The sequence below is a fragment of the Ursus arctos genome, unplaced genomic scaffold (genome assembly GCF_023065955.2).
Source record: "Ursus arctos isolate Adak ecotype North America unplaced genomic scaffold, UrsArc2.0 scaffold_26, whole genome shotgun sequence".
Lineage (NCBI taxonomy): Eukaryota > Metazoa > Chordata > Mammalia > Carnivora > Ursidae > Ursus > Ursus arctos.
The window spans coordinates 39,621,373-39,646,936 of NW_026622941.1; the positions used below are offsets into that span (position 1 = coordinate 39,621,373).

At 48.4% G+C, this 25,564-nt stretch overlaps 1 protein-coding gene and 1 long non-coding RNA gene across 3 annotated transcripts; one reads left to right on the forward strand and one right to left on the reverse strand.

Moving 5' to 3' along the window:
- Positions 1-1,970: 1,970 nt before the first annotated feature.
- On the reverse strand, positions 1,971-14,176 carry LMBR1L (limb development membrane protein 1 like). 2 transcript variants are annotated; one of them, XM_026501964.4, is made up of 17 exons: positions 14,085-14,176; positions 10,828-10,912; positions 9,715-9,748; positions 8,583-8,722; positions 8,284-8,387; positions 7,322-7,445; positions 6,492-6,560; positions 6,302-6,366; positions 5,895-5,967; positions 5,721-5,804; positions 5,548-5,624; positions 4,914-4,991; positions 4,702-4,775; positions 4,381-4,471; positions 4,213-4,279; positions 2,762-2,923; positions 1,971-2,568 (listed from the first exon to the last, which is right to left on the reverse strand). In XM_026501964.4, exons 1-17 carry the CDS (start codon positions 14,154-14,156, stop codon positions 2,501-2,503), a joined length of 1,467 nt encoding a protein of 488 aa, XP_026357749.1. In that variant the 5' UTR covers positions 14,157-14,176; the 3' UTR covers positions 1,971-2,500. The 2 variants fall into 2 exon arrangements, with proteins under 2 accessions (XP_026357749.1, XP_048072725.1); XM_048216768.2 differs by lacking the exons at positions 8,583-8,722; positions 14,085-14,176.
- Positions 14,177-14,445: 269 nt separating this feature from the next.
- Positions 14,446-18,811, forward strand: LOC130544890 (uncharacterized). The gene is made up of 2 exons (XR_008961598.1): positions 14,446-14,757; positions 15,877-18,811. It is a non-coding gene; the product is annotated as an uncharacterized LOC130544890 (long non-coding RNA).
- Positions 18,812-25,564: the final 6,753 nt, after the last annotated feature.

Genomic DNA, 25,564 nt, shown 5'->3' on the forward strand with positions numbered 1-25,564 from the left:
GCTGCCCGGCTCCGGCGCTGCCAGAACACCCCGGCTCCGCCTTAAGTGGCCCCTAGCCCCGCCCCCCGCCCTTCTCCCAGGACCGTCCCGCCCCCTCCCACCGGGGCGGGGGCTCTAGCCGGTCACCGCTGGTCCATTTCGCGACTGAAGCGTGTCCCATCCTGGAAACCAGGCAGGCACCTGTCTAAGAAATCCTAGTCGCTTTTCAGTCCTTAGCTGCCTGGATAAGCATCCTTCTACTTCCAAGCCTAGGCTTGGCACCAAACCACCCTCCTATGATACTTGAATTGGATCTTTACTCTCCCAAATCCTATCCTGGCAGGCCAGTGTCCTCTGCTGTCATCCAGGAAGTATGGGTTCCAGTTTCTACCCAAGGCCAGTCAAGCCCTTTGGGCATACAACCAGAGACTTTCTTCTCTGTGGTCCTCCCCAACTTTCCTCTCTCCTCCTTGGCAGAGTAACCAGGACTAGAAGCGGTGGGTACCAGGAGACCATTTTCTCTGGTAACTTTGCAGCCTTCTGCTGAGAGCCTCCCCCAGAATCAGGGACAGATCTCTGTAGTTATAATTTGGTTCTGGACTTCAAACTTCTGCCTCCTGTCTTGTCCTTGCCAGACACCAAATGGCTGCTTCTTTTCAAATGCCTAACTTGTCAATTGGAAGCTGCTGGAGGGCAGTGGGTAGAGTCATAATCTTTAACAGGCTAATGGTCTCTTCCCTTTACCTTCCATCTAGGCACCTCTCTGGACCCCCTGGGGCTCTGCTTCCTACCACTCCTCTCAGAGGCTTTGAGCCTGCAACACTTCACCCACCAATCTATTGTTGTTTAGAAATCACTTTCTCAGGGTGCCTGGGTGGTTCAGTCGGTTGAGCATCTGCCTTCAGGTCAGGTCATGATCCCAGGGTCCTGGGATTGAGCCCCATATTGGGCTCCCTGCTCCAAATGGGGCCTGCTTCTCCCTCTCCCTCTGACTGCAGCTTCCCCTGCTTGTGTTGTCAAATAAATAAATAAAATCTTAAAGAAAGAAAGAAAGAAAGAAAGAAAGAAAGAAAGAAAGAAAGAAAGAAAGAAAGAAAAAGAAAATCATTCTAAGAAGACTTCCCTGATGTCCTGACACTGCCCACCTGTTTCCCTGAGAACCAGTAACTAACTGCGAACCATTGTGGTATTAGAATTATATCACCCCTACAAGACAAAGCAACTCTTAAATACAAAACTGTTTACCATGAATCCCCATGGCTAAGTGCCTGGCCTATAGCAGAGGGCTCACCAAGTATCTGTGGCATCCACACTGTCTGGTGTTCAATACTCCCCCCTGCCTCAGCTCCATGGCTAGCACTTACAGTAACTTGGTGTACATTAGAAAAAAGTGTTCCTTCCTCAAGACACCTGACTGCCATTTGCAAGAAAATAGTTGTAGTAACTCTATATAAGCCGACAAGTTGAATGGTGGCCCCTACAAGTTGCACAAAGTGCATCACCTTGAGCAGAAACTTTGTCCCTACCCCCAACACAGCAGGAGGGCTTGCACAGTGTTCTAGGCACTGACAGCCTCTGGAAAGACAGAGTTATGTTCTTTTCTGAGAACCACAAACCCATGTCAGTCAGCCTTCTTTTACTTTAGGTCCAACCCAAGTCAGGGAGGACAGGGCTGAGGATGGTGTGTGAGTATAGGGGGAAGTTATCCTATTCCTACACCCATGCCCACCTACCCCAATAACCAAGGCATAGAAACCAGGCATGAGTATAAGGAAGAGTCAGGGACCAGCCAGCTTTAAGCAAGGCTAAAGGAGGAGGAGCTCCCCACTGCCTAATCGTATGACCTAACACGAGACCCAAGGCCCTAAAAGATACTAAGAATGCAGATGGAGGAGAAGGGAAAGATGGAGGCAGGATCCCTCTGTTTTTCTTAGTTGGTAGATTCAGAATTGGTGGGAATAAGGCTGTTCAATAGACACAGAGACAGACCCTTTAAAAAACCAAAGCAAACCCTGGGATCAACTTTATTGCTGATGGTTGTGGTCTCTTCTTCCCTACGCCCTTGTCTCTCTGATGGTCCAAAGCCCCTCCAGAATAGCACAGTGCTTAGGCTCTGCTGGGCCAGAAGCAAGGGAGACAACCTGCCTCCCAAGTCAGCCCCTGGCTCAGTTTCTCCCCTGTCCCCACCCCACCCTATTGCACATCAAATCATGTAAACATGGCTACGGGCATGGCCCTGAACCGCAGTGAGGCAGATTGATGTGTAAACAGATTTGGGACCAGGAGCCAGACCCAGTCACCCAGCCCCACTCCATGCTGGGGCCCACAGTTAAATTTGGAAAAGCAGGGGGGCCTGGTCCCAAACTCTGGCTCAGATTATGCAACAGTGCAGACAGCTCAGCTCCCCTCTACCACCCTCTCAGATTCCAGGTCCTGTGGTCCACCCACCCCTGGGCGCCCCTCCAGGCCTGGGCAGCAGATGGCAGTGTCCAGTTTTCTCCCTCCCACCCCCAGCTGGAAGTCATTGGTGCTGGGTCTTCCGAGATGCCCGGGGAAAACCGGAGACGGGCAATGGCAATCTGTCCAGCCCTAGAGAAGAGGGAGGGTGGGCAGTCAAAAGCAGGGCACAGGTCCGGTCTCAGGGATAAGACAACCAAGCCACAGATGAGGTACGTTACAAACAAAGCAGACAGCATGCCATCTCTCCTGCTTGGATGACCATGGTTCCAGAGGGCCCCACCTCACAACCACCCCATCAGCCTGCGCCCCCACTCCCTCTCACCAAAGGCCCGGATCAGCTCTGCCCGCACAGCCGCGGTAAAGGTCTTCACCAGACAGAGAGTGGTGAGGCCCGCGAAGGCTGCGTTGTAGAGGAACACGATGTAGAAATTGCCCAGCCAGTTGAAGCGTCCAAAGTCACCCAGCAGGTCAAAGCGAGTGAGCCCTGAAGTACAAAGGCCAATATGGGAGTGGGCTCCCCAGCTCCTCCCTGGCTCAGAGCCCAGTTTTCTGCTGCCTCCTAGTGGCCATATCTCAACACTGCAATTGACAGGTTGGCCTCTTCTATGTATTAATTGTTCCTACTTCCCAACTTGTCTCAGAGGGAGTTATGGCTGGTGAAGAAAGTGTCAGCAGCTAGGCTTGCTCCAACTTCCCTTCCAAAGTTCGGCATCTTCTTCTCCAGTGGGCGCCCCCTCCCCCGGCTCCATGTGTCCCAAGGAGCTCCCTGGGCCTGCTACTTGTTCCTGGGCCAGGAGCCTAAAAGCTGATCACCCAGTGTGGAGGCTAAGAGCCCCGACTCTGATCAGGCGGCTTTGGTTCAGATCCAAACTCCACCCCTAACTAATCGTGTGATCTGCAGATTCCTTAAATTTCTGTGCCTCAGTTTCCTTCACTATAGAGAAAATAATGGGGCTGTGAGAATTCAATGAAACAACACATATATCATAATAATGTCATTGTAAGTCCAACTTTTGGGGCCATCCCCACTTAAAAAATATTCTTACCTGCATCCAACCTAAAGGAACTAACTAGTGGACTCACAAGCCTAGTTTCCTACTGAATCCCCATGGCGTAAGTACAATGGCACAGTGGACACAGTATGAACTGAAGAACCAAACAGAACTGATGTAAATACTAAATCATTTAGGATATATGGTTCATGATGTGGTGAAGGGGGAACTCCCATACTACCCTGGGGGGAACTATTACACTTCTGAACATTTTTACTGGGCAATTGTAGACGATAGCTCTAAAGATGGAAGAAGGACTGAGTGTATTAGTTGATGTCCCAGTGTGTGGGAAAAAGCGCTGGACTGGTGTTTAAGAGACAAGGGTTCTAGCCTGACTTGGCCTTGCTTCAAGCGAGCTGTTTAACTAAGTAAATTGATTAGCTTCTCTTGTTTCTTGTCTTTATAAAATGAGAATGTTTCTTAGAGGATCCAGCTCAGAGGAAGATTTGGGGGAAAGTGGTGCTTCTCCACCAAAAAATGGAAGTAAATAGGGAAGGCTGTGGGATATAGCTAATGGAAAAGTATGAGCTTTGAAGCAACACTATTCTGAAGCTCAACACAAGCATTTTACAGAGCCTCAATTTCTCCATCTGTATAATGGGGGTAATACCTCCTCATAGGTTTGTTGTGGGAATTAGAGAGAGAATGTATATAAAATGTGTGCTTAGCACCAGTAGGTACTCAGAAAAAGCCAATTCCCTTACCTTCTTTTGCTACTTACCCAGGGTTCGAGAAAAGACAGGAAGTGCTGAGCTTAGGACCAGGAGACAGACACAGTTCCCAATTATCTAGGTGGGAGTAAGGAAAGGGGAGGTGAGGGTAGCAGAGCTGCCAGCACCTAGCACCCCGGTATGCCCCCGGGAGGCTTCCTTTATTCCTGCCCAGCTACCTGTGTCATGGCTGTGTCATGCCATCTGGGCCGCAGGCTCCGGAAGAATGGAGAGCTGTAGAATCCCACAACTGAGGATACCATCAGGTAACTGCCATTAGGTTAAGGAAGAACTGGCCAGCCCCCAAGGATTATGCCTCATCTCAAAGGGAATGGACCTCTCCCCCAAGCCTCCTTTCAAATAAAGTCTTTTCCTTCTTCCTGAACCCCAGGTGGGGGAAGACTTGCCCCCTTCCCCATCATTCCCACCACACCTCCCCACCACAGTCCCAGGAGATAGATTCAGTGAAGAGAGGCAATGATGGGTTTCCAGAAGGATACAAGATGAGTACAACCTGAATGACGGCACCAAAGGAGCCCAGCTTGGAGAAGGAGACCTGGCCCAGGGAGGCATCCTGAGAAATGGAGTGGTGTCACTATGGAGTACTCCCTTCCAGGAGCACCACCCAGCACCCAAATTCCTTCTGGCCTCAGCTTTTGTCTCTCATCCCAGCCTTTCTTAAGACCTCCCCAAAAGATAGGCAGCCTAGTACCTGCATGCCCCGGGGCATGGCAGCCTCATCGATGAGCAGCTCCAGGATGTGGATGGCCACAGTGAGCACAGAGAGGCCCTGTGGGAAGCAAGGTCATGGACTCCCATTCCTGCCCCAGCCCAGAGCTGTATTCGGAACTGAATGTTAAGAGCAGATACTCTGGTCCAACATTTTCAGTTTCCCATTAGCTGTGTGGGACCTCGTCAAGGTTACTGCTAGCAACAGAGCACCTTTGAGGGTATTGTAAGACACAAACTTTCGGGGTGGGAGGATTGCAAAAAGATCGAAGAGAAAAATCTTCCCCCAGACCGATAAGACTTATTTCCAAGTCCAGAACACGGCAAGTGGAGGGATGAACTGATTTCAACCCTTATTTTCACCCCAGAGAAAACCTGTGTAACTACTCAGTGGCCATGTATGACATTAGGCAAACTCCTTCACTCCTGTTTCTTCATCTACAAAATGGGGATTGATGTGCTCAGTACAGGGCAGGACACAAAATAGGCAATCAGTGAGAGGGAACTACTATTACTGATGATAACCGGGTCCCTGTACCTCCTTCCTCTTCCCTGAGAAGACCTAAAGTAGTCAAGAGCCTACTATTCCTCACCTCCACCAGGAATGGAATACCTACCGTCAGCACCAGCAAGCACAGCATGGCCAGAGGGTAGCCCAGGTTCCGCTGCCAGGCTGAAGCCTTCCGCCGCTTCTCTGTACAGGGATGGAAAGCTGTCAGCAAGGGCCTAGAACGACGGGCCACTCTCCTTGGGGAAACACAGGTATCCCAATCCCTACCAACCTACATACCCAGCAGGACCCTCTGTGTCTGCAGAGCCAGGACCTGTCTGTGCAGCAGCTCCATATCCAAATGCAGCCAGCAGGAGGTGGGATCTGAGGGCAGAGAAGATGGTGCTGCTTCCAGTCCTGCAGCCCCCATCCAAGCCACAGCCCCCGTCCCAGCTGGGGAGAACCACAACTCACTGCAAATCCTGCGGGTTAAAGCTGCCTCCTCAAAGGCTGAGCAGTACAGCTGCTCCTCCAGGTCTTCCAGCAGCTGGGGACAGGGGAAAGGGAGGGACTAACTGTCAGAGGCTCCCAGATCCCAAGGGCCCCAGGAGACCCCTGCTCATCCCAGGCTCCACAGTCTCATTCCTTCCCCTAACCCTCATTCACCACCCTGTGGCCAGAAGCTTTATCCAGTCCCCCCCAACTGCCTTTCGCTCTGCCTTGCATGTCTGGTGACCACCAGCTCCAGATGATGGCGTTGAAGGATACAGGAGCCACCAAAGGCTGTGGCCTTCCGCAAGGTGTGTGCTACACAACTGTAGGGTAGCTTCGCTGTTTGGTTCCAGCTTTGCAGGAATCAAAGGGCAAAAAGCACCACATACCCGAGGCTTGACCAGTAGCTTCCCAGTGACCGAGAACATGCGGGCGAGACCTAGTGGAGTACACACTGTGGGGACAGAAGCCGGTTACCTGCCAGACCCTTCGGTCCACCACTTCCCCTACCCACCCTTCCACCCTGGTTACTTTAATCCACGGACCTTACCCATTCCCTCCAAGACCCTGAACACTCACCCAGGAGCAGCAGGACCCCAAGAAAGGAGATACAGGAGTAGAGGTAGGGGAGGTAGTACTCCCAGAAGTCTAAGGGTAAAAAAGAAGTATGTCAGTTGGTCTCTCTTCCAGGTTCCTGGGGGCTGATGGGCCTCAGAGACTAGCAAGGACACCACCCATAAGCCTACAGGGGTTAGGCAAGTAATGTGAATGAGGAAAGCTGGCCCAGTGTCAGCAGAAGAGGGAGCAGTGGGGCTACAGCAAATTGGAGGCCCTAAGCCATATCTAAAGAACACGACTACAGGGGCGCCCAGGTGGCTCAGCAGGTTAAGCCTCTGCCTTCAGCTCAGGTCATGATCCCAGGGTCCTGGGATCAAAGACTGCACTGGGCTCCCTGATCAGTGAGGAATTTGCTTCTCCCTCCGCCCCCCCCCCCCCCGTTGATGTTCTCTCTCTCTCAAATAAATAAATTAAACAAATAAAATTTTTAAAAAATAAGATGAAAAAAAAAAAAGGAACACAACTGGTATTAGGCCCAGTCCCTGAGGCCTAGTGTGGCCAGATCCTCAACGTTGTCAGGCAAAACCACAAATCTGGATATTAATGTGAAATCTCTCAATTATTGCATGTCAGCAACTGACTCATTTATATTTTTAATCATTGCATGGGCGCAAGGGATCATTTCTCAGGCTGGACTTGGCCTGACGTCCATCAGTTTGAAACTTCAGTCTAAGAAGCACATTCCCAACCTTCTCCACCTTAGAGGGATACAGTTGTTCCAGGCAGGGAACATCAGCCAACTGCAGAGCCACTCAGCCTGGAGGGGGGTGGGGGGAAGCCAGCCCTCTCACCATAGAGTGACTCCCTGCTGGCCTTGTTGTCCACAATGGCCGACGCCACCCACACCATGCCCAGCACCAGTAGGGTTAGGAGCATCAACATCACCACCGTCTCGTAGACCCGGGCCAGGACACCCTACAGGAGGAGGAAATAGGTAAGGGGCAGGATCAACATCGGGGGAAGGAAGGAGACATAGGATGGCAGCCTGGCTGGGGAAACCAGAGAGGGCTGGATTCAGGAGACAGGGAAGGGCGTCTCCTTCTTATTCTGCTGAATCACTCTGTCCTCCAACCCTACATCTAGGGCCATTCCTTATACCGGACAGTCTTCGTGGGCAACCCCCCTCCCCGAATCCCTTCCCCACCCTGCCTTGCCCTGAGAGGCTGACCCCTGAGGGCTGCATCACACAAGCTCTTTGCCCTCTGGTTCAGCTTGCCCAGTGAGAAGGACAGGCAGGAGAGTAGAATGTAGGAAGAGAGGGGGGTCAGGGTATTTCTTCAGTTTCCTTCAATCTTTGACACTATGGTTTTGGCAGTAGCTGTGAAACACCTCCAGCTTCAACTATCAGTCGGTTCCAGAAGCTATTTCTTCCTTTTGCTCCCACAGGCCTAGGGGTGGTAATGACTTCCTACTGGCAGTAGCACCTCCAATTTCTTGTTGATCCCCTTAACTCTGACTAAACCTGTGCAAAGTCTTTGTTAAAATCTCTTCACTTGGGGCGCCTGGGTGGCTCAGTCAGTTAAGCATCCGACTCTTCCTTTCGGCTCCAGTCATGATCTCAGGGTTGTGAGAATGAGCCCCACGTCAGGCTCTGCACTGGGTGTGGAGCCTGCTTAAGACTGTCTCCCTCCCTCTGCCCCCCCTAAAATAAACAAACAAACAAACAAACAAAACAAAATAAAATCTCTTCAGTTGAACCACCTGAGTGGAATTCTGTTTCCTGCCTGGATTGATTGATATATCCCCCACTCACCTTTCTGGAGCCAGCGAAGCCCTCAGACTCAGTGAAGAAGTATGCAAAGGGCATGAGGAAGATGAGGGACAGGTTGGAGAAGAGAAAAACGAGGTTCCAGAGGCCTAGAGCAAACAAGAAAAAGCCGAGGGGGTCAGTGTGGGGGGGGGGGGGCGGACAACCTACCAGGGACTGACCATGTGGTGGAGGAGGGGGCAAGGATGGGGTGATATATGACTAATTGGCCAAGACTGCCTGCGTCTGCATGAACCTAGTCTGTTCCCTGTCACCACCCCAAGTTGCAACCAGGAGCCACGTACCATGGATGAGGGAGCCATTGAGCCACTGGATATAGTAGTTCCGAGGCAGTGAGAGGAGCACCTCGTTGCTGATAATGGAGAAGGGCAGGAGCAGGACAGCACCCAGGGCAACCGCCAGGGTAAAGGTGCAGAGCTCGAGCCTGGGCAGAGAATGGGCAGTGCCCTTGCTTAGCTCAGACACTCACTTCTCTGGGCACCTATGGCTTCTCCTGGAACTACCTGTAGCGGTGACAGACTGAGGGAAGGAGCCATCCAGCTAAGGCTCCACTGACTGCCCCTTAAACTCCCCCTCCAAGGAAGCCCTGGCGCTAGGGATGGGCACACCTTAGGCATTCATGTCGTGGGTCACGACACTTGCCCAGACTATCCCCAGGAAGGTAGTCCTCCTACACATGCCTGCCAGGTACAGCAGGCATGCTAAGCTAAGGGACTTCTCTTCTCTTTTCTGCTCAGAGTATGGATTTCTGAGCTTGCCTTCTCTAGCGCAAATAAGAGCAGGGTCACACCATATGGCTAGGCCCTGCATGAAGGCAATAGGCAAAGGGGGAAAAGAAGGACCTGAAACCCAGCTTCATAGCCAAGGCCTGTGTCCAGGGCTGCCTCAGGTGAACAGAAGAGACATTTTTACTTGGTCCACCAAGGCGGGAAGATTGCCTTCTTTTAATCTGTTGCCTGGAGGGGTCATCTCTATATTTTCCCTGTTTTTGCTAATGAATAATAACAGCCTGGAGCAAGGGCCGTCCTGTCAGAACCAAGCCTGCCCTGCCCTTGAGGATTCCACCTTCCACATCCCCCGCTCTAGTCCATGGGTCTACGTCCCTGCCCCACTCATTCCCTGATGACCACTGGGAGGTGAAGCCAAGCTAGAACCATTTCCGGTGACTCAGGCCCCAGCTCACAGTTCCTGGCCAAGAGGCTCCCAGAAACTCCTGGCCTAACCAGGGAGACAGGAACAACAACTTTTCCAAGCGTCCCCAGGGCGAGGTAAAGCCGGAAGAAGCCAGAAATGGAGTGGAAGCAGGAACCCTCTGTTCACTGTATGACATCCCACTCTCCCCCCAGCTCCAGAATTCTCACTGGATCCCAGATTCTAAAGGTTCCTAGTGCCAGGAGCTGGGAGAGCAACACTTACGCAATCTTGTTGACTGTGGCATCTTCATCGTCCACTACAAGAGAGAGGCATGGGGAAGAGGCAAGACATCAGTGGGCAGCTCTGGGAACCATCTGTGCTGCAGTGTGCCCTCCTGCCCCTTCCCTGCCCCCTGAGGAAGGGCCTGGGCCACAGAGGCAGAGCTGGACAGGAGGCTCTGGGAGAGTTCACACTACGAACCCCACAACCTATTCTCTGGCCAAGGTGGCAGCTTAAAGATCTGTGGTCCCAGGTGGAAAGAGCACAGGCCAGAAATTCTCTCACTTCCCTCCCTCCCCATGATCTCTCTCATTGTAGGCTCCTCTTTGTAAGCTGAAAATATCAGAAACAACTGGTTTGGGAGGCTGATTACATCGGTGGCTTGGGGCAGCAAAGGGAAATGAGGCGGGGTGGGGGGGAGATTCACAGAGAAAGTCCTCGGGAGAATTATACTGAGGAGTAGCTAGCCTTCTTGGGTGGGGGTTCCTGAAGCCTTCTGGAGGGGAGGAAAGACTAGGGCCAGGACAGGATGATCTGGATAGGCTGGGGCTAGGAATCGGGGCAAGTGTGTCCCCCCAAATCGCACAATGCCTACAGGAAGGAAAGCTCCGATCTGAGCACACTTAACGCTCCCTATAAAGAGCAAGGCCACCATCACCAGGTCCCGGGGGCCCCAGTGTCAGATAGGTCTCTGTTTCTGGATGTGAGTGCAGTGGTTGAGGAGAGGACAGAGCTTGTGCCCATGATAACATTCACTCTAAAGGTTGTCCATTTTAGGTTCACAGAGGGCTTTCACATGAACCATCTCATTTGGTCCACGCAAGGTCAATGAATCGGTTAGAGACTGTTAGGCCCATTTTGTAGAGGATGGAACTGAGGGTCAGGAAAGTCACAGGACTTGCCCAGGGCTTTATTAGTTGCAGACCCTTCTGTCTAGACTTTCCACTATCCCGCCTTGCCCCGGCCTGTGGAAGAAGTGAAGCAGAAGCGGCAAAGGCTGTGGAACAGCTACCTTTCCTTTCCCAGCAGCACACACGGCCCACTCCCCCGAGGCTGGTCCCATGTCAAGAGGAACACTGGCAGAGGGTAGGGGAGAGGCAGGGCAGTCGCAGGTACCTGTGGTGAACTCAGCAGGCTTCTTGAAGTGGGTCAGGGCGACATGGCAGAGGATGTAGAGTGTCGCAAACAGAAGTGTTGAGATCTGCGGCAGAGTGGGAGCTGGGATGAGAAGCTCCTAGCACATTCCACAGCCCCAGTGGGCCTCTCTGTTAATTCTATGGGGTCACTTTTCCAAAACAAGGCTCCATACTTCTAGGGGTTCCATCTTTCTCCCCAGCATTTCCTTCTAGTCAGGGCCCTCAGGGGCCTCTAAGAAGCACCAGACAAAGGATGGGGAAACAGCATTATGTCCAGCCCTGTGAAACCTTTTCCGGGAGAAAACAGCTTCAGCTGAACCCTGGTTGGTAAATAGGCAGAGAAAACTCCTAGAGACCCATATACACACATACCTGAAACAGGCCACAGAACCTGAGGGAATTTACTCCTAGCACATTATTGAAAAGCGAAGCAGGTTTCAGGGAAGAAGGGGATGTTTGCATTGTCCTGACACTCTGCTCCTCCTCCCACCCCTCCTTGTCCCTGCTGCCACTTTGAACCAAGCTCCAGAAGACAGTAAGTAGGAATCATGCTCCTAGGCTAAGTCAGAATTTCTAGGGTCGCCTGGGTGGTTCAGTCGGTTGGGCGCCTGCCTTTGGCTCAGGTCATGATTCCAGGGTCTTGGGACAAGCCCAAGTCGGGCTCCCCACTCAGAGAGGGAGTCTGCTTCTCCCTCTCCCACTGACTCTCTCCCCAGCTTGGGCTCTCTCTCACTCACTCTTTCTCTTTCAACTAAGTAAGTAAAATCTTAAAAAAAAAAAAATTCTACTCTGTGTTTATTCAGGGCCCCTGGAAGATCAGGTCTGCTCTGGGACAAACCAGAGCCTCATTTAATCCCTTGCCCCGAGAGTAGACCTTAGTTGGGGCCCCACATCTAAAATCTGCAATGTTTCTAGAGCCACATCAGCCCCTTTAAAGGCTGTCAATTCCTGGTCCCTATTCAAGTGACTTCCAACCCCAGAGCCAGGCTGTCCCATGGCCCTGGGCAATTGGCCCTCCAATCCACAGTCATGGCAGGACTTGGCCAAGTTAGTCTGCACATGCATGTATCCCTACCCTACCCCAAGTAAGCTGCTGTTGCCCAAGGGAGGAGTCTCTGGTCAGCCTGGCTTTACAATCAGAACCAGAGAGTCCTGAGATGTTATTGCATTTATTTTTATTTTTTAAATTAATTTATTTAAGCAATGTCTACACCCAACATGGGGCTTGAACTCATGACTCTGAGATTAAGAGTTGCACACTCTTCCAACTGAGCCAGCCAGGCACCCCGCCATGTTACTGCATTTAAAGTAAGCCAAGAGGGCACCTGGGTGGCTCAGATGGTTAAGTGTCTGCCTTTGGCTCAGGTCATGATCCCAGGGTCCTGGGATTGAGCCCCCACAGTGGGCCCCCTGCTCCACAGGGAGTCTGCTTCTCCCTCTCCTTTGCCCCTCCCCACCCCTGCTCCTGCTTTCTGTCTTGCTCTCTCTCTGATTCAAATAAATAAACAAACAAATAAATAAATAAATATTTTTTAAAAAATAAAAATATTTAAAAAAAAATAATAAAGCAAGCTAAGAAAGCAGGATCAGTCTCCTGGGTCCTCCAGTCTCCAAGAGCAGCTGACCCCACAGGGAATCCACACACAGTTATCTATACGTGGAAAGAAGAAGTCAAAGAGACCCAAGGACAGTGATGGGTCTAGAACAAAATTTTAGCTTTTAACATTAGGGAAGCAGAGTAGAATGAGTTACTCAGATTGTAGTGAAGAGTTCTACTGCCTAGTGCTCCCTCTGCCCTTGGGCTTGCATAATAGCCAGGAAGGTGGGAGGGATCAAAAGGTCAGGCTGGAGCTCCACGCAGTTCCAGCACAGGCTAGGTCATTCTCTAGAGCAGGGCATGGGAGCCAGGTGGGGGAGGCACCAGAAGCCTTCAGGCTGCCCTTGGCCAGCACTGATGTCCTCAGCTAATAGGACTAAAGAATGGGGGAGACATCTAGGAGGCTGCTTCTCTGTCCAAGGTCTCATCCCTCCCTGTTCTCTAGGAATGTGGGCCTCTGTCCCTACAAAGTTTCAAAGCCTGGGCGTGTCTCCCAACATGCCCAACCTCACCATGTGGGACTATCCACTAAGGATCACACAAGGAAAGTTGATCCAGAGTTCCACACATGGACAAATATATTCCCTTCCCTACTTTTCAGTCCTCACAGGTGGCTCACTTTACCCCTCCTCCAGTCTGAGGCTGCCCAGGGCAGAATGAGAAAAATAAAGGATGACCCCATCAGTGCGTCCCCTACTCATTAACACTTCTATTCTTCCAAACCTTTCCTTTTTGCCTTTCGTTTAGTGTTTGGGGGTCAGGGCTACTCTGGGGAACTCTGAGGAAAGAGGGGAGAGATGAGAATTGAAAGCAGGCCTGAGGAAGATGCAGCTCCCTAAGTTTCCCCAGGGATTCCCCTGGGGCCCAGAGGCGAAGAGTCCATCGCCGTGTGGCAGGTTCAGCTGTTGCTCAAGGTGGCAGTGGGAGAGTAGGGAACGCAGCCTGCTGCCCTGAGTGGGGGCGGTACCACTCACAGGGGAAATCCCGGAATGGCTGGGGAGCTAGGAACCTCGGCTTACAGGGGTTTCCAACAAGCACCGATGAAGGGGGAAATAAGGGGATACCTTAGTTGTTCTCCATCTCTACACAGCAGAATCCACCCCACAAGAGTCCTCCCTTCCGAAGTAGGAGACCCATCAGAGTGCCCCGTTCCTCTGGCATGCCACCCTTACACCTCCCAAGTCTTTTCTGGAAACTAGTTCAGTGTTTGGACGTCTCCCTTTCTTCAAACATCAGCGGAGTTGGCGGGATCTCCCCCTGTTAAACCCATTCCTCTCAGACTATCCGATTACGATCGAAATCACTAGACTCGCAGACCCACGCCCTGAACCCCCGCAGGGGTGGGGGACTGGAGGGCGGGCGGGGGGAGGGGCGTGTAGAGGGGAGGAACGGAAACCGACCCGCGGCTTTGTTTATCGCGCAGCTACCCAACTGATCCGATCTAGAGGTTCACCAGCCGGGGAGCCGGTCCTTCCGTCAGGCCGGGGCTATTCGTCCTTCGCCCCTGGACCACGCAGGCCCTAATGGGGCTCTGAGCCTGGGTGGTCGCACTGCGACCCGAACTTCTCCCTCTCCCGCGACACCCGTGCTTCTCCCCCGCTTAGTCCTATTTACCCTTTCTGCCCGGGTCCCGTACTCACAATGCACTCGCGAACCCTCTCGTGGAAGAGCTGCTCTCGCACGGATAGCACTTCGTAGTCAGCTGCTTCCATACTCTGCTCAGCATGACTGGGGCGGGGGTGTCTCCGGGCCCGGGGAGGACAAGCGGGGATGAAGCCGCCGCCGCCAAGCACCCGGACCCAACCAAGGAGCCTTTCCTCGCAGCCTGCGGCGGAAACTCGAGGTAATTTGGAGCTCAGATTCAGTCTTCCGGACGCCTTAAAGGGGCAGGCACCGGGCGCCTCGTTTTAAAGGGCCCCGGCCCCCTCTGCTCCCTCCCCTTTAAGGTCCGGACTCCGTCAACTTTAACGCAAACACCCTCCAACAAATTTGCAAAGAGGAAGCGCAGGTGCTGGTTCTATCTACCGAAGACCAACTGACGACGCAAGGGATGGGCGGGTTTCTTCCAGTGAGCGGAGTTCATTGGCTCCTAGGGAGCTGCCGCTCATCGCGAGAAGAACGTTGATAGGCTCGCCCCGTGGGAGGAGGCGGGATCTTTGGGGCCTCAGAGTGCTCGCTCTAAAACTAAGCAGCCGTCTCCTTCAGCTCCTGCGTTTTCCGAGCGACCAAGATTTTAATTTGACTGTAGTTAAATGAACCATTTGGACCAGGCCGGCCAGGCAGGATGTGAGAGCACCAAGGGGGTTCTGAAAGGTACCGCTGCCCAGTCACCCAAGGCCTGTAGCAGCATTTTCTGAAAGTGTGTTTCTGTTGGGGTGGGGCCCTTCCAGGGCTAGGAGCTTTCACTCAGTCACTTTTGTGGGAAGCCTAGTGTGTGGTGGAGCAAATACTGAAGAAAAGCGGATGGAGAACCACAGGAATATCCTTCTGAAACTTTGTGAGGAAATACCCCCGGGGATCATTGCTTAATGGGGCTGAGTCAAATGTTAGCTGACCACCTACTCTGTGCCACTCACCTTATAGACTTTCATCTCCTTTTGACATCACAACAGCCCTGCAGAGGAAGGTATGATTAGCATTTTAGAGATTAGAAAATGGTGAGAAGTTGTCATGTGCCAAGGTCACACAATTAAGGAATGCCAGTTACCCTCCTGCGACCTTGGAATATGTACTGATTGGGAAGTTCCACCTTCATGAAATTGAACCCTTCTCTAAATTGGAGAAGTAAGGAAAACCTAAAAAAAGGGCTAAGTTTTGCAGACTGCCCCGCTGAAGAATTAAGAGCCCAATTGTAAAGGCCTGGACTGCATCCAGTTACTATCTGACCAAGATTCAGGGGCCAGAATTAACAGCTGAATTCTATACCCCGGTAACTTTTCTGGAGCCAGTTATTTTGGTTCCTTTTTTGTTTCCCCACTGATTTGCAACAGAACCTTGGGAAATAAAAGCATGTACTTGTATACATGTATATGTACACACATATATATGTGTGTATACACACATTTGTCTTTGGTGATAGCAAGATAATGAAAGGAGCTAAAGAGCTGATTTGCCTCTTAGCAACCAAGCTCAGGCTGAACGGAACTCCAGTGGGAAGAGTGGGTAGTTACAAAGAGAAGCAGCTAACTGCCTGGGTCCAGGGATCTACTGCAAGGAAGAAAAGGAGAGGACAGAGAGGTGCCTTGGGCCTATTGAGTGTGTTTTTGGAAAAAACATATTGTGTTTGTTTGGCTCATGGTGTTTTTAACAAATTTGAACAAACATTTAAAAATCAGGATACCTTAAAAATTCAGATTTCTGTCTCTTAATGATTTTTTTAAAGATTTTATTTATTTATTTATTTATTTATTTATTTATTTATCTATCTATCAGAGAGAGAGAGAGCAAGCAAGTACAGAAACAGGGGGAGCAGCAGACAGAGGGAAAAGCAGGCTCACCACTGAGCAAGGAACCCAGTGCAGGACCCTGGGATCATGACCTGAGCCGAAGACAGATGCTTAACCGACTGAGCCACCCAGGCATCCCAAGATTTCTGTCTCTTAAATAGAAGATCTGGCAGAACTGGGCAACAAGGACATACAGCTCAGTAGATGGAGCAGGATATGCTCCAGTCCTCCACAGTCCATATCACTTGGGTAAGCACTTAGACCTCACCAGTTTTTCCATTTACATTGTCAGCCCAGCTGTGCATTTGAGGTTGTGACCTATGCGCTAATCCCTCTACTGCTTCAACTTGCTACCATCTTCACCCTGGCCTTGGTCAGTTCCTGGTGGGTCCTGCCAAGCTCCTTCCTTCCTTAAGTCTCTGTACTTGATATTTCCTCTTCCCCTCCCTCTTCCCAGTTCATTTTGGCTGACTTCAGTCTCTTTCAGGTTTGAGCTTGAATGATACCTGTTCAGAGCCTTCCCCCACTACATTATCTAAAGCAATCTATTTTTGTCATATTATTTATAACAAGTTGCCATAACTTAATTTGCTTGCATTTGTCTGCCTCCTCCATATAGGCGTGTAAAGGGAAAGAATCATATTTCTCTCTCTCTCTTTTTTTTTAAGTAGGCCCCAGCATGGAACCAAATGCAGGGCTTGAACTCATGACCTTGAGATCAAGACCTGAGCTGAAATCAAGAGTCAGATGCTTAACTGACTAAGCCACACAGACATCCCATATTTGTCTTGGATGTAGTTATTTTCCTAGCCCTTAGCCTGGTGCATAATACATGTAGACACTCAAATATTTACAAATGTGATAAGAAAAGATAGCAGGCATTTCTGATAATCAGAAGAGCTGGGTCTGCTTCTAGCACTGTCATCCTGGACTACACTTAATGTCACTTGCAAAACTAGAACACTCTTCAGATTGCTTCTAAATCTAAAAATCTAATGTTCACAGTCCTTTGCAGTTTACAAAGTGCTGTGACATCACCAGAGCCGCAGACTATTAAATCTGATTCTTACAACAACTGATTAGCATAGATTCTGCTTAGAGACTTATCATCATCCAGAATGTACAGTTATGTACAATTGAAGTGAACTTTAAAGGCAAAATGTCAATAAACATATGAACTTGGAATTGTGTAGTAGAAGACAAGCTCAAGCTCAGAACAGAGAGAAAGAATCTAGAATACTTCCTAGAGAAAGTAGTTTTGAGCCCAGTGGCGATCTGATATATTTGCTTACAAGTCCTTGAGCCATTGTCTACAAATCCACTGGCAGCACGGTAACTTTCTTTTCAATGCCTATATTTAGAACTGGCGAGAGATTCTCTGATTACTGAGTTACCACTCAAAAACTATGCAAAAAGACTCTCCATAATAAATTTTTAAACTTACCAAATCTCACTTTGTCCAAATCCTATCTACTTCCAAGGCTCAAAACCAGTAATGTCTTTTCTTCAATTCTTTCCTGAAGGGATTTCTGCCTGTATAGTTTCAGCTGTATAGTTCAGTGAACAATTAGGCATCTATGCACTGTTTCATAACATTATCTTGAGCTATTATTTAAGTCTTTCATATTGTTTAAATTTACCTCCATTTATATCTTTTCTCCTTTCCCTCTCCTTCAAGGATTGGAAACCTGTATTTGGCTTCTAATTCATCCCGTTCCTTCCAACCTCAGTGCAGTTCTCATAGTAAACACTCAGTGTTTGTGGATTTGATCTGCCTATGAGATTAGTAACCCATTCCTCATACGGAAGGGGCTACCTTGGTTATGGAGGGTTAATTTCAACTACTTCAAGCAACACAAGGAAGGGAACTAAGCCAGGTTGACCCTCCACTAAGTGCTAAATATTAATAGATACTTTACATAGATTATTTTGTTCAGTGTCAAAAGGACCCTAGGAAATAGACTTTATTTTTTTAGAGATGAGGAATCAGTTCAAAGAGATTAAGTAACGTGTATAAGGGCCAACAACCCCAGGTGGTGGAGCTAGGCTTTGAACTTGGCCTGTTTGATTCCAAAGCCTCCCTTTTTCCTGACATTCTGCTCTTGCCTCTTAGTGGATATATCCCCCACTTCTGTATTCTCCTTATTACTATATTGCTTAGATATTCAGTGTAATAGGAACCTAAAACTTGAACTTCAATACCTTCAAGAGCCCTGGAACCCTTCCGTCTGTATCTGTGAGATCACTTTTGAGCTTCCAAATGATGAAGATTTATTGATGAACAGCAGCTTGAGAGGAACAGCTAGAAGACCAGAGGCACCCACTCCCCAAGGTGACTGAGGCAGGAGAGGGACAGAGAGGAGGATTAGGAAAAGTTGCCCTTTTCTTTAAACAAAGATTACAGAAACTTTCCAAATTATGGATTATCTTCATTTTCTCTTTGCTTGCCTACATGTCCTAATTTTTCTACAGAAAATACAATAAGTACAGAAAAATCCTGCTTACTCTGACTACCTTCAAGGCCATTTTATTCCCAGGACTTCCTGGGTCTTAAGGAAGAACTTCTTCAGCTCTGGGGTGAAAATGCTATAGGCTGTGCTATTTTGTGTGAATTTTGTTTCCAGGTGTCCGAAATTAATGTTAGTCAAATTATACCACAAAAAAATTCATATTTTTTATATGACCCACAAAGTGATGGTATTAGAAATTGGGGCCTTTGAGAGGTAATTATGTTTAGATAAAGTACAGCTCCCTTGTTGGGATTATGCCCTTAGAAGAAGAGAAAGAGACTAGAGCTTTCTCTCTCTGCCATGTGAGGACACAGTAAGAAGGCAAGCAAGGAAGAACGCTCTCACCAGACACTGATTCTTGGACTTCCTGGCCTCCAGAACTGTGAAAAATAAAAGTTTGTTGGTTAAGCCATCTAGTCTACGGCATTTTGTTGTAGCAGCCCAAGCTAACGCTGTAAACCTCCTCCTTTCTCTCTGATGGAAATTGGACCAGTTCCTAGAAATGCACTGGCATCTTTGGGATTGCCCTCTTATCTCGGGTGCCAGGGAAGCCAGAAAACCAGAGGTTCATTTTAGGTAAGACCTGGGTCTGAGATCCTGTTGTTGTTGGCAGGGGTTGGGGAAAGGGTTTAAGAAACATGCTTTGAGAGATTCTGTTCCTTTGTCCCTACCTATCTCTGACCTTTCTAAAAATATTTGAGAGGATAGTCGTAATGAAAGATCGGCTTGAAATAGAAGAAAAAATTGTGAAATCCTGGATTCTGGGAATGGAGAGGGATCTTAGAAATCTTCAGTTCTCCCTGTTTGCCGTTCACAACATGGACGGCATAGTGGCCCGTTGTTGATCCTAGCTGTTTATTAGAAAGTGAGCTGCAGGGGTGCCTGGGTGGCACAGCGGTTAAGCGTCTGCCTTCGGCTCAGGGCGTGATCCCGGCGTTATGGGATCGAGCCCCACATCAGGCTCCTCCGCTATGAGCCTGCTTCTTCCTCTCCCACTCCCCCTGCTTGTGTTCCTCTCTCGCTGGCTGTCTCTATCTCTGTCGAATAAATAAATAAAATATTAAAAAAAAAAAAGAAAGAAAGTGAGCTGCAGTGTTTTCCGCCATCCTTTGCTGTGCACTCTGGGTTTTTGAGGAGTGAGGCTGCTGCCATTTCTGGACAGCAGATCTTCACTGGGTTTCTCTATTCCAATCTAAACATCCTCAGTTCTCTGAGTTCCTCTACCCAAGACTCCTTAGCATTCCACTCACCCCTTGGAGGGAACTCTCTTGCTTTTCTGTACCCTCTTGGAGGTGCCCAGAACTGGATACACAGTTTGCATAGCAGGGCAACCAGTGAAGAGGATGGTGGGAATGCTCAGCTGCCGAGCTTTGCATACTGATGTATAGATGGAATGTCTAAGGTGACACCTGCCTGTTCTGGCAGCTGGGTCACACTTTGGCCCCTGGCAAACATTCATTTGGTCAGTGTGAGTCAGCAGAAGTTCCTGCATGCTAGTATCATAAGACACTTGAGCTGGGCCAGAGAGAGGGTGAGGGATCTTATTTATGAAGAATCTTTAGAACAGATCTTATTTATGAAGAATGTTTACAACAACTTTCCCTTCTACCTTCATTGGATGTCACTGTCTACCCTGTGGTGTCTTCCTGAGGCATCTTAGATCTTTGGGCCTGGGAAAAGGGGGAAAAGGGGAAGACATTGGAGTGGCAGTCATCTCTAGCTTTCAGAGTTAAAAGTTTGAATCTTTGTTCTTGCCCCAATTAATTCGTGGAATATTTATTGAGTGCCAGTCATGCACTAAACACCAAGCTAGGTACTCGCAATACAATGGTAAGCACCATAGACGTAGAGCTTATAAAATCCGGTAGGGGGAAACTATATTAATTAAATAATCACACAAGTAAGTATATAATCCAAAATATGATCATGCTTTGAGACAAAAGTAGAAAGTTCTATGCAAATATTTAATAGGGAATCTGACTGAATCTGACCAATCCTTAAGTCCTTGAAGAGGTAACACTTCAGTTTCCATTATCAAAGGAAGAGTATGAGTTAAGTGGGCAAAGATGGGGTGGGCAGTTATGGCTGGAAAAGGTATTATAGGTGGAGGGAAGAGTGAAGGCCCTGGGAAGGAATGAGATGAGCTCAATTCCATCACAGTTGGACACAGTAGCAAACTGCAAGCTGTTAGTTAGGAGATGGGTTGGTCAGTTGAGGGATGGGTGGGGAAGGGCATTTATTGTGGTGTATGGACCAAATGGCAGAGAGGAAGTCACTGGGCCTCACAACACAAAGATACCAGTATCTACATGATAATTTCCACATCATCAGGTGGTTACTGACTTTGTGTCAATAATGAGTTCAGATTGATCTGGCAATCTCCCTTACTACATGTTGACCCCAAGACCATGTTTTTATACCCATCCCACCCTGGGGAGTAGAGGCAGGAGCTGAAGTTAAGAACTTGGGTATGGGAGTTCCTAAATCCTGTGGCTGCCTGATTCATAATGGCCCCACATGAGGCTTAGCTGCCTCTAGGAATGGACAGAACAAAAAAACGACAAGCCAGAGATGCCAAGTCAGTTACTTCCTGTTTGTTATATATCTTTTAGGCTCAGCTCCAAGGTGACAGGGCAGAGTTCACAAATCTGAGCTCTGCTCTTCTGGGCAGAGAACTCGTTGTCAGTGGTGCCATCTGCAGGGCATTAAGGAATTTGCCAGGAATTTGATGGGATCGGGAGGGGAAAATGCCATCTCCTCTCTCATTCAAGCCTCAATCTGAGCATGTACTTGGCCCTCCATAGGGCTGAAAGACTCCTATTCCTTCTTATCTTTTGGCAGGCAATATTTAAGGCCCTTGGTCCTACAAGGCAGGACACAGGGCTGTAGTATCACTTCCCTTCTTCCCTGCCAATTAAATGTCATTTGTGTAAAAAAAGGAGGCACTGGGCTCCTCTCATTTTAAGGTTATCTCAAGGAGGTTAAGAATGCTGCATTGTAAAGGCATTTAAGCATTCTGGTGTTTAAAAAAAAGGTGGGTCGGTGGCTGTAAATTGGAAGTCTTTTTTTTTTTTTTTTTAAAGATTTTATTTATTCATTCGACAGAGAGATAGCCAGCGCGAGAGGGAACACAAGCAGGGGGAGTGGGAGAGGAAGAAGCAGGCTCACAGCAGAAGAGCCTGATGTGGGGCTCGATCCCATAACGCCGGGATCACACCCTGAGCCGAAGGCAGATGCTTAACCACTGTGCCACCCAGGCGCCCCAGGAAGTCTTGATGTACTAAGGTTAATTAGCAGCAGCAGCAGCAGCAGCAGCAGCAGCAGCAGCAGCAGCAGCATCCTCGCCATCTCTAAGTAAACCCTCCTTGAGTTTTACTTATTTCTATTTCTTTTCTAAATAAATGGCTCATTTTTCTTTGGCAGTGGCTTTGGTGTCTCACTGAGTAGAACTGTCAAGTCCTGGGGTGCCCTATCCCTCATCTCCTAAGCTTAGATGCACATTGCTAAGCTTCAAGTCCTTCTAGACTTGATTGTCCTATTCACCACCCTCTTTTGAGAAAGGCAGAATGAGAATCTGGAGTGCAAAAGGGAAGCTAGGCCGGGGCACCTGGGTGGCTCAGTCATTAAGCATCTGCCTTCGGCTGAGGTCATGATCCCAGGGTCCTTGGATCGAGCCCCACATCAGACTCCCTGCTCAGTGGGAAGCTTACTTCTCCCACTTTTCCTGCTTGTGTTCCCTCTCTCTTTGTCAAATAAATACATGACATCTTAAAAAAGAAAAAGGGGGGGGGGATAGGCCTAGGAGGTTAAGAGAGCCTGACTAATGACAACAAAACCTCAAGTGTCTCAATCTGCTTCCTAGGCCTCTCTACCCTGAAATTCAACTCATGAGGTGCTTAAAGAGACCTGGGCCTGAAAAGAAAGTGAATATGTTTTTACAAAACCCTCAGGTTTGATGTTTGTATTGAATAGAATAGTAATCTATCCTAAGAGGGAAATAAATAATCCTTATTTTTACTTCCATTAGAGCAGTTGGTGGGCCGTTAATCATTAGCAGGAATTGTGCTTGCTGCCAGGGCAGATATATAATCAGACCCCAGTGCCCCCAAAGGAATGCTTCATGGCATTTCCTGGCTGCCTTGGCATTTCATTATAGGCAGCCCCTCCTCCCCACCCCAGTCCCACACTTGATATTTCATGTCACCAAAGGTTTTGACTATTCGTAACTACTGGTCATCATGTTGCATATAAGATGATTAGGAACAGAGGGGACAGAGGGAATACTGAATTCAAGCAGCCAGTTGGATCAATAACCAAATAATTAGAGTATAAAGAGTATTGGATAGTTCAGGACAAAGGTAGATAGGAGGTGTCTCTTCTAAAGATAGCTTAAATAAAGACAACCACATATGTTGAAATTTGAGTTCAAACTGTAGAAAATGGAAAACCTTTCTAAATTACAGGTTTCCTCCCTTTCATTTATTTATTTTTTTAAGATTTTATTTTTAGGTAATCTGTGTACCCAACGTGGGGCTCGAACTCACAATCTGGAGATCAAGAGTCACATGCTCCTCTGACTGAGCCAGCCAGGCACCAAGGTTTCCTCCTTTTTAAAAAATGAAATATATCAAGCACACTGGGGGGGGGGGAAGGATAATATAACCAATATTGTTCTATCCTATAGAAACATTTAAACCTTAGGGGTTTGTATGTAACTCCCACTGATTTTTGCCTCCTGTCAATGTGTTGTTTCCTCCCAGATTAAACAGGAATGACGTGTAATTAATGGGATATTGTAGAAATTAGAGAGTGTGACTTTCAAGGTTAAGTCTTAACATTGCGGTTTCCAACTTCCCTCTCTTGGATCACTCACTCTGGGGGAAGCCTCCCCCCATGTTCTGAAGACACTCAAGTGGCCGTATTGGAAAGAGGTCCACGTGTGAACTAAGGCCACCTGCCGACAACCAGCACTAACTTGCAAGGCAGGTGAGTGAACTGCCTTGGAAGGGAATCCTCTAGTCCCAGAGAAGCACGTGGGGACTGTAGCCTCAGTCAACATCTTGACTGCAACCTTATGAGAAATCCTGAGACAGCGCTAGCCAGCTAAACCACTCCCGAATTCCTGACCCTCAGAAACTGCCTGAGGTCTCATCCTCTGGGAGCCTGCTTCTTCCTCTCCCACTCCCCCTGCTTGTGTTCCCCCTTTCACTGGCCGTCTCTCTGTCAAATAAATAAATAAAATCTTTAAAAAAAAAAAAAAAAAGAAACTGCCTGAGGTAATACACATATATTGTCTTAAAACACAGAGTCTTGGTACAGTTTGTTATGTGACAATAGGTAATAAAATTGCAAACAACTATGTACCTCGCACCAGCCTGTCATCTTATATTTTGCTTTGTTTACTACAAATTAATCTTAAAACTACAGTCCTCTGTCCCAACAAACACACACAAAATCCAACCAAAATAAAACATCAGGGGGCTCTGGGTGGTTCAGTCAGTTAAGTGTCTGCCTTCAGTTTGGGTTGTGATCCCAGGATCCTGGGATTGAGTCCCACATAGGGCTCCTTGCTCAGTGGGGAGCCTGGTGCTCCCCTTGATTGTGCTTGCTCCCTGCCCCCCCCCCAGTGTGTCAAATAAATAAAATCTTTAAAAAAGCTAAAAAACAAAACATCAGATGCAGTTGAAATGTTGGCTTCTTGATCCTGTCCCTCCTTGTGCCTCGGAACTCTGAAAACGCACATGGCACGCTGTGTACACTGAGTATGTGCTTCCCTGATCTCAGGCACCCAGGACGTTGTCCTGAAAAGCAAGCTCTTCTCTGCATTACTTTGCCCCTTTTTCCCGGGCTCTAGCCTAGCTACCTTTCCCTCTTGTTTCACAGGAGAGGGACACATCAGAGGGTTTTCAGACATGTCTCGACTGACTTTCTTCGAGTTCAGCACTAGTTCAAAACCTTCAGTCCCCATTTGGTTGCTAATTCAGTTTAGGGTTCCCCGTAGCACTTCACAGCCCTGGCTTCTGCCTTCCCCTGGGTCCTGTGTTGGCTCCATTTATGTTGCTGTGCTCAGCCTGCAATGCTACCCAACAGCACTTTCTCTGAAATATCTGACAATCCAGATTGTTTCTTTCAGGAGCTGAGAACTATTTTGTAAATTTGTAAGGGGAAAAAAAAAAAACTGGAAAACTTTAGTATTCCATACTTTTTAAACCAAGGATCAACATCTTCAACAGACCTTAAGTCCCTGTACTTCTGCATTGCAAATGTGCATTTTCTTTGCGGTAAGACACTCTATTTGCATCCTGTTTGCCTATCTCCTACATAGTCCTTTCTACGTAGCCAAACTATATGAAAGAATGTGAACTATGCCAAGTGCCCTAAATTGTAAAATCTTAACCTAACCTGTACAAATGTTGCCACTTCACCCTCTTGTAAAGCAGTGCTCTTCCACAAACATCCAAGGCCTATCGCTATTTTTAAAACCCACAGCTTATTTGATTTTCTATCAGGACTTTTGTTCACAGTAATCATGATCCTGCAGCTTTTACCTCATCGTGCTCAGAAGTTTCTCAGCCATCTGTTTTCCTGTAGAAGGGTCACTTTGAAATTTTTAGTTACGTTGATAGGTCAGCAGCCATGGATTTGTAGGACATTTAAAAGTTCCTACACCTAAGTCATTAGTAATTAATTAACCAATAATTTCAAAAGATAGATTATCTCTGGACGAACATTTTCCTAAGCTCCCTTTGATCTAGAGTCTAACACTGGTTGAGGTGATATTAACAGATCAGTGTCAGAATCCAGCTCTCCTGGGGCGCCTTGGGTGGCTTAGTAGTTAAGCCTCTGCCTTCGGCTCACGGCGTGATCTGAGAGTCCTGGGATTGAGCCCCACATCAGGCTCCTCTGCTGGGAGCCTGCTTCTTCCTCTCCCACTCCTCCTGCCTGCGTTCCCTCTCTTGCTGGATGTCAAATAAATAAATAAAATCTTAAAAAAAGAAATCCAGCTCTCCTGTTTTTCTAGTCCACTGTGCTCCCTTTTCCCCAGAGGTGGCTACATAGGAAATGGGATCCTTGGTATTACCACCCTGCTGTCTTTCAGATATAGATGAGTGGTAGCACATCCTGAATTGGAGAAAGCAATTTAGAAAAAGCACAGAGTCAATC

What these genes read in the sequence shown, in the direction of transcription:
- LMBR1L (XM_026501964.4), bottom strand. Translation starts at nt 14,156, where the DNA reads ATGGAAGCAGCTGACTACGAAGTGCTATCCGTGCGAGAGCAGCTCTTC. An exon ending in GACACAGAGGGTCCTGCTGG is followed by an intron (nt 5,625 to 5,720) that starts GTATGTAGGTTG and finishes ATCCCTGTACAG; the next exon opens with AGAAGCGGCGGAAGGCTTCA. An exon ending in TGTGCTTGCTGGTGCTGACG is followed by an intron (nt 4,992 to 5,547) that starts GTAGGTATTCCA and finishes TGCTTCCCACAG; the next exon opens with GGCCTCTCTGTGCTCACTGT.